Genomic DNA, 8,170 nt, shown 5'->3' on the forward strand with positions numbered 1-8,170 from the left:
CAGGTCTCTCCAGTCTGCAGGGTGGGAGGTGGAGGGGAGATGGGATGGAATTTTTTAAACCCACAGCGGGGATGGGAAGGGGGAAGCGCAGTCTTGTTCACCAAAAACTCGGCACGCTGGAGTTACAGGGCCCCCTTGGAGCACAAGTGAGGTAAGTTTAGGACAAATCAAAGGCAGCGTGCTTCACCCAGCAGGGGAGGACACCGATGGAACTCATTACCCCAAGATGTGGTCTCAGCTGGGAATATAAATAGCTTCACAAAAGGTTTAGATAAATCCATGGATGACAGCTCCGTTCATGGGTTAGAAGGGGAAGGGAGCTGTTTGGGGCCTGCCGGCCTGCGGGGAAGACCCCAGGGCAGCAACCTGGCCTCCCTAAGAGCACCCCACGTGACCCCGGTTGGAGGCAGGCTGCAGGCCACAGGGACCCCAGGAGGCAGCGTCAGTGTTCCTGCAGGCTGGAGCCTGAGTCCACGGGTCGGGTCACTTCCTCAATCCCCCCAGGCCCTAACACTTGCCATTCGTTGTTTGGGGAGACATGAGCACCACCAACTCTGGTAAAGCGTCCTGGCCGAGCTGTCCCCTAAGGGACCAGCAGAGGGAGACAGACACCGTGTCCAGTCCCAGCTCCCAGACTAGAGCCCGGCGACTTGGCCTCGGGAGGGCAAACCAGCGCCCCTGGGTCCCAGCTCGGTGCCCACACTGTTCTCGACTCCTGGGGAGGGAGGGTCTGCGATGGGCTTACTACAGTGGTGGGGAGGGAGGGGGCAGGGGACACAGACTTCAGGAAATGGGGCATGGCAGGGAGAAGGTCACTAATTAACAGCAGGGTGGCTTTGGAGCCATCTTGCCCTCTGTCCCAGGAGACTGCTGAGCCCCTGGCTGGCAGGCGTGGATCTCTACAGGTCCACACTGTTCCATGGGGCACATACAGGAGGTGCTTCCGAAAGCTTCGGGGGACAACTGGACCCCAAAGTTCTGTGTGCCAGCTCCTCCCCAGCCCCAGTGCCAGTTCCAGGCCAGGTGTGGCTTTCGCCTTCTTGCCACTCAAATTCTCCCCAGCCCCTCTCAGAATTTCCCCCTGACATTTCCTTCTGCTGACCTCTCCTTTCTCCATACCACAGGCCTTGGTACACCTTGAGTTCTTGAGTCCATTTCATTTAACACATTTTGTAGCAGTCAGTGGCTGAAATCGACGTGTGCTCAGGGCACTCTGTTGAGGACCACAAGGTGACCTCAGAAAGGTGCCTTTGGGGCCCGGAGGCGTGAGCTCCTCAGAGACCTAAACCACCCACGTCTGGCAGACAGACGCCTGCAAGCCCAGAAAGGGGCTGGCACCGGGCACAGCCAGGACCGGCTGGTTCCTCTCACCCCTCCCGAGCTCACTGTGCCCTGAGTGTCTCCCTTCCGGTTCCAGTCCTCCTTCAACACACTGAACGCCCCGGGAGGCTGTCTGGGATGCCAAGTTGAATGCTCAAGAATCACTCATCGGAGGAGAGTTGAGCAACGGCCCAATTCTAGAACTCTCTAGAGTCCAGTGTCTGTGCCCTGTATGGGGAATCAGAGTGGGGTGATGGGAACAGGCTCCAGGAAGGCAGGGTCCAAAGACCAGAGAAGGCGCAGACACGTAGTCATGGGGGCTTGAAAGTGGCAGGCGGCATCACTAGCAGAGGCAGGAGGATAGGGCATGAGGGGCAGATGACAGTACTGTTTAACATCATCGAGTGGTATGTGCCAGAGACTTGACTTGTATGAACTCAATCGTCCCTTACTCTGCGGAAAGTACCATTAGCATCACCCCTGTTTTATGCAAGAGAAAACTGAGGTGCAGAGGGGACGAGCGGCTTGTCCAAAGTCACACACCTAGTCAAGGTGGAGCGGTCACCCTCACTGGTGTCGCTTTCCCAACAGTGCAGACACTCGGGTGGGACTCCCATCACGTCGCACCGGGGATGGCCCCAGGGAGGTGCTGTCTGTCCTCTGACCCCCTGGGCCCCGAGAAGCCCAGACAGTCTGGAGGAAGGCTGCCGGTGTGGAGGGAGGGGACGGGGCGGGAGGAGCCGGCAGTGACTCAGCAGGACAGGATAAGGATCTTCCAGCCCAGGGAGAGGTAACCCCACTCCTCTGCCAGGGGAGACGGAGTCACAGAGCCCGAGGCATGGGTTGGCCAAGGCAATGGAACATCCTGGGAGAACGCGGGGGGAGCTCCTGGCGGGCAAGGGAGAAGTTGAGCACAGGCAGGGGGTGGTGGGGGTGGTGGGGGGTGTATCCCTCTGCCCCTGCCCTCCTCACATCCCCACCACCCAGCCGCCCTTGCAGACGGGGCAGCTAAAGCCCGGCTAGGGCAGGGAGTGGCCGCTAGCAGGGCCTGGTTCCTCTCGGCTTCATGGGGAGGCAGGTGGGTGCGGTGTCCTCAGGGAGGCCTGCACTGGTCCAGGTGTGGGTGGGGGACGCAGGGTAGGGTAGGGCCCTTGCTGAGGCAGGGAGGCCCCGGGGTTTCCGCTGACATCATGGCCGACTCAAGGTGAGGCAGGGCCCTCTGGGCTCCTGCCCAGTGGAGGGAAAGGGGAGGTGCACACCCCGTGCCTTCCCTTACCCTCCTGCCCTTGGCCCCAGGGCCTGTACATTCACACTGGATGTGCTCATGTAGTGGCAGAAAGGCACTCCTCCCAGGGACGGAGCCCAGGGGGCCTCCTCCTCTGGCCCTGACAGCCCAGGGAGCTCGCTGAGGCTCCCTAGGCCCTACCTGTGCAGCCCATACAGTCTGTCCCTCAGGAAGCACGGGTCCATCAGGCCTGGTTCTACAGGCAGGTGGTCCTCTGACTCCCACTGCGACGCTCAATCCATGGTTCAAACTCTCAGCTCCTGGAATCTGCAACTCCAGCTGAGGGGATTAGAGCACTCTTGGGGTGCCGCCTGTCACCGACCCAAGAGGGCGATATGGGGTGCCGGCCCAGCACGGTCAATTCATATAATAGGCGGTGGGTGGTCAGTGGGGGAGCCCAGGTCTCTGCTCCAGGCAAACAGGGCCTCTTTCTGTCTCAAGGAACGTCTTAGTGTCCTGGAGACCAGGCATGCCCCAGGTTAGATACCTCATAGCCAGGGGACGCTGGGCAAGTCCTGCGGTGTCTGGCACAGCTCTCAGCACCCAGCCTCTTCTCCTTTCAGGAGTCCCCTTCCTCAGTGTCGCTGCCCCAGGTGTGCACCAGCGCGGTGTAGCTAAAAGGGCATGGCACCGAAGGCAGGCAGTCCTAGGCTCCAGTCCCGGTTCTACCGCTTGTGTTACCTTATACAAGTGACTTCATCTTACCAAGCCTCAGCTTCCTCACTTATAAAATGGGGAAATAACAGTTCCTATTTTATACGGTTAAAGTAAGAATGAGATAACATTGTTCACCTAGATCCTCAGCACAGAACTGATACGTGGTGAGAGTTCACTATGTTGAAACTGGAGGCCCAAAGGCATAACATGTCACCTAGAAATGCCAGGCAGTGCAGCAGGCTGGCAGAGTTGCCACGGCAGGTCCCTGCCTCTCCTGCCTGCACACAGGTTAGCTTCCTCCCTGCCACCCCACAGCTCATTCGGGCTCCTCTCTGTGTCAGCGGCACTTGGCATGGAGTAGGTGCTCCTGGAATGTTTGTAGAACAACTGAATGAATGAGTGAATGTCCCTACTCAGCTCTGTGGGCTTCACCACCATACTCCTGCTCACCCATTAGGAGGGGACCAGACCAGAGGCCTCTCTAGTTCAGGAATCTAGGACATGCAGGGGCCAGGGGTCCTTCAATGCCAGTTCTGCTGCTGCCTGGAACATGGTGTTTTGGGGCATCTGGAGAGGGGATGCCAGTTATGGGGGAAGGTGGGAGGGAGAAGTGGGACCCTAGCCTGTTCTAGAGCCAACACTGACTCACTCCCATCCCTTTGGAGGGCAGTTCGCTCATCGCCTGGTGCTAGCCCTGCCCCCTACCCAGCCACACCCCTTGGGGCCTCACCTGCCACCCAACCGTGGCTGGTAAAGCCTGGAGTCTAGAAGGCCAGCAGGCAGCCAAGCATTGTCCTCCTCTTCAGCTCACTGGCACTCCTGCCATCCTGTAGGGGAGGAGGGCAGAGCTGGTCATATTCCACTCCACAGAGAGGCGATGGGCTTGTCCCACGGCCACGCTGGTCAATTGGGAACCTGCCGTTCTGATTCCCAGCCTGGCCCTCTGCCCGTAGGAGGGAGCCCCGTGGGCTATGCCCAGGGCTGCCTCGGTGGTGCCTCCGCAGGTGGTTGCTGCTGTCCCTCCGGCCATCCAGCCACATTTCCACCCTGAAGCTCCACCTCCTCCCAGAGCTCTCCTTCCCTCACCATCCTCTGATCTCAGACAGTTTAACGAGTGTCCCTTGTCACAAGACTGTGAAATTCTTGAAGGCAGGGGTGGGTTTTCCTCTTCCCTCATCCTTTACAGGGCCTAGCACCCAGCAGGGGCTCAGGAAATGCCTGCACACACACCATGGGACAGATGGATCTGGAACTCAGGGGGGCGGTGTCTCCTCTAACCTCTGCCCTGCCCCCACCAGCAGTCCCCGATTGTGAGAGTGGGAAGAGCCACAGCGGAGCAAGCACTTTCCTGAGGTGAGGTTCCCAGCTGGAAATCAGAGGGCAGCCACCTGTGCCCCGCTGCCCCACAGGAACCCCGGAGGGGCTCGTCCTACTCGGCATCTCCTTACGTCCTTCTCCCCCCAATCCCAACAGCCCACTCCCATTTGGGGTTTGGCAGAATAAAGGCACAGTCTTTATTCCAGCCCCCACCCCAATCCAATTGGCAGCTTCTAGCCTGCTGCCTTTGCCCAGACATGGCAGAGGGGCACTGGCAGCTTGGAGATGGAGTTGATTTTCCCTTTGGCAGTGGGGAAGAGGGGGAGGGGAGAGACTTGCCCCCCCCACCCCCGTGAGGGGAGAGGGGGGAGATGCAAGTCCAGACAAGAGGCAGAGGCAGAACACGACTTCCCCCGCTTTTGGGGTCACGGCACCAAGCCCAGGGGCTGTGTGTAAAGCCAACTGTCCCTGTACCCACCTGGCCTGGGTCCCCATTTCAGAGCTGCAGCCCCAGCTTCCTGCAAACCAAAGCTTTCTAGACTCCTGAGGCAAACACTTGCTGGAGGGAGGGGGCAACATGGTAAGCCCCCCCCCACACACACACACACACTGCAGTCTGCTCCTCTTCCTCCTTGAGCTCCCGCCTCCTTCCCACTCCCACCCGTTTATTTGCCTCTTTGTGTCTCCTCTTTCCTGCCCTGTCCCTTCTCTTCTCCCCCTCCACTTCCCTCAGCCCCCACCCTCCTCCTTCAGCTCCCCTCTCCCCCTTTCTCTCCTGGCCCCTTCCTCCTCTAGCGCGGTGGGGCTGCTTTCTCCCTGACTCAGCAAGGTGCTTTATAAGGTGCTGAGGGGGCTCAGCCAAATCCAAACCACATTGTCTGTGCAGATACTCTCCACAAGGAGCAGGCTGCAAACCAGGGGAGGACTCGAGCCCTCCCCTCCTCTCCTTCCCTCTGACAGAATGGCTGCTAGGGGACCTCCTGGCTGGTCTCAGTGCCAGTCACCCACTGGGCATCTATCTGCCTTCTTGACCTTGGCTTGGCATCAAAGATCATTGGGCTCACCAGCCAAGAATGTCATTGAAACTCCAGCATTCAGGCTGGGGGGTGGGGGTGGGGGGCAAGAAGGAGGCTCTGAGCACTTTTTGAAAAGGCCCCTCCAAGGTAGGTTTCATCAGAGCTGCTGCTGGTGCCCCAGAAAGTCCCCTGCCCCCCACCCCAGGCCAGCTCCCCTTTCCCAGGTCTCTTTCTCGGTTAGGAAAAAAGAAAAAAGGAAAGAAGAGGGAAAAAAGCTCAACAACAAAGTCTGTCCCACTCCAGTGAGGTAATTGAAAACAAACTTCTTCCCCACCCCCCCGCCCCCCACCCCAGTTCTAGAAGTGCCGAAAAGGGGAGAGCTGCGCTGGGAACCCAGGGCTGGTTACGACCATGCCGCCTGCTCTGACCTGCAGGCTGGAGGGGCTGTGGCAGGGCTGGCAGGACATCCACCTTTCTCTGGGTCACCAGGGTAGGCATGGGGAACATAGGCTCTGATGCTGTTTCAGGGAGGAATCACCTTCCTGGTCTGGCCCACCACAGCTTCTCCCTCTTTGAAACAACAAAGAAACAACAACAAAAGCAACTAATTACCAAATGATTTCACTGCTGGTCTGGTTCTAGAGCACTCAAACCTTGGAGACCAAATGACTGTCCCCCAAGAAAAGTCTCGAAGTGGGGCTTTCTGCACGACCCCAGATGAGAGCGGTTTCCTCTGCACTCTCCCTGGCCGCCTTCTGTAGAGGAAGGGAGACCCTGGAGGGTCTGGGCTTATGGGTCCCCCCGGGGCGGGGGGGGGGGGGGCGGGATCCCGCCCAGCAAAGTCCCAACCCAGGCCTGAGGGAAGGAAGGCGAGAGAGCACTCCACAGCCAAACCACCCCTACCCCACCACCGGAAAAAACCAACAACCCCAAAGGCAGGAGGGAGCCAACGTCTTTATGGGGAAGCATTTCACAAATGGGGTCTGTCGGTCGCCTTCACTGGGAGCATTCTCGCTGAGTCACGGGTGAAGCCCTAGTGTGGAAACTGGTCCCGGTGCCTCGTGCCGATTAATGAATTAAAACCCCCACCCATGTGCAGTCTCCTAGCCCCTGGGAAGAAGAATGGAGACCCTTGTGAAGTTGAGAGCAAAGCCCTCCGCCAAGCGCCCTGTCCTTTCCTGCGAGCCGGGCAGAGGGCCTGTGGTGCCCTCTTCCTCCCCCGCAGGGGGCATTGTGCGCCGGTTAGTCACCTGCCCCGGCCCAACGCCTCACTTAGCCCCAGCTTTTGGAAATGGGACAGGCGGCGGCGGCGGCGGGACAATAGGCAAGAGGGGCGGTCAGCCCAGACAAAGGGCAGCAGGAAAAACACCATCACTTGCTTGGAGGCCAGCTCGCTGGCATTTGGGAGGATGTGTCATTGCATTTACTGTGGGGGGGAAGGTTAGAGACGAGGAGGCAGAGGTAGGGTGAGAGCGGGACCCGCGCCGGGCAGCGGGCAGCGCCCCAGGCCGACACCCAGGGTGAGGAAAAGGAGCGGGCGGCTCCCTCCCAGAGCTCTCCGAGTTTGCAGACGGACTGATGCCCTCCCTGCCCCCCTCCCCCAGGAGGCCCAGGGTGGTACCGCCGCAGCCTCGCCTCACCTCACCCCCCCTCGGTGTTGTAGGAGGGAGAGGAGCCCCAGAAGCCCTCCCTTCTCTCCTCCCCCCCTCCTCCCCCCACCCCGGGGAGGGCCGCTACAATTTGTGGTTACAGCTTTACACGTCAGAAAAAAAAAAAAAAGTTTGCAGAATGTCCCACACCGAAAAAAAAAAAAATCCGAAACCGAGCGAAAAAAACCTGCGAGTGGGCCTGGCGGATGGGATTATTAAAGCTCCGCCGGAGCCGCGGCTCGCCCTCCCACTCCGCCAGCCTCCGGGAGAGGAGCCGCGCCCGGCCGGCCCGGCCCCCAGCCCCATGGACTTCCGAGCAGGTAGGAGCCCGGCGTCCGAGGCCCCGGCCCCCGCCCCCCGCCCGGGAGCCGCGAGATCCGGTTCCGTCCTTCCCCCGGGAGCCCCTGCCGGGGCCGGGCTGGGGAGCCGGGCGCTGCCCTCGCCAGCAGGGCTCAGGCCGGGAGAGGCACAGCCGGGCGCCCTCGAGCGCGGCCCGGCGGGGACGCGGCATTCCTGGAGTCCGCGCGGATGGGGCCCGGCGGTGGCCCGGGGCGCGGCAGGGCGCCCCAGCGACCCGCGGACCTGGGGGGGCGGCCACCTGGAGCCCCGGCGAGGCGGGGCTCCGCAGATCCCGACGGACAGAGCCCCGCGCGAAAGTCGGAGAGTCCGAGGCGGGAGCGGGGCTGCGGGAGGGAGACGCGGGACGCGGAGGGTGGGGGTCGGGCGAGGAGGAAGGAGGTGGGAGGGAGGCAGGCGGAGGCGAGCCCGGGGCCGGGCCGGCGGGAGGCGAGGGGAGGCCGACACCTCGGGCCGCGCGGCTCTCCCTCCCCGGCCCGGCGGGAGGGGAGGGCGGGAAGGAGGGCGGGGGAGAGGGGAGAGGCGGCGGAGGGCTGAGCGGAGCCTGGCTGGGCCGGGCCGGGCCGCGC

The 8,170-nt window shown here is 61.2% G+C and overlaps 1 protein-coding gene and 1 long non-coding RNA gene across 2 annotated transcripts in view; one reads left to right on the top strand and one right to left on the bottom strand.

Moving 5' to 3' along the window:
- Positions 1–2,676: 2,676 nt before the first annotated feature.
- LOC109384114 (uncharacterized) lies at positions 2,677–4,060 on the bottom strand. Its single transcript, XR_002124344.1, has 3 exons — positions 3,993–4,060; positions 3,093–3,219; positions 2,677–2,884 (listed from the first exon to the last, which is right to left on the bottom strand). It is a non-coding gene; the product is annotated as an uncharacterized LOC109384114 (long non-coding RNA).
- Positions 4,061–7,359: 3,299 nt separating this feature from the next.
- CLCF1 (cardiotrophin like cytokine factor 1) overlaps positions 7,360–8,170 on the top strand; it is a 9,528-nt gene continuing 8,717 nt past the window's right edge. The window contains exon 1 of the mRNA XM_019645131.1: positions 7,360–7,564. Coding sequence (XP_019500676.1) covers positions 7,384–7,564 — 181 coding nt within the window. The 5' untranslated portion in view covers positions 7,360–7,383. The remainder of the gene's footprint in view (positions 7,565–8,170) is intronic.

Source organism: Hipposideros armiger, unplaced genomic scaffold, assembly GCF_001890085.2.
Source record: "Hipposideros armiger isolate ML-2016 unplaced genomic scaffold, ASM189008v1 scaffold_93, whole genome shotgun sequence".
Taxonomy (NCBI): Eukaryota; Metazoa; Chordata; class Mammalia; order Chiroptera; family Hipposideridae; genus Hipposideros; species Hipposideros armiger.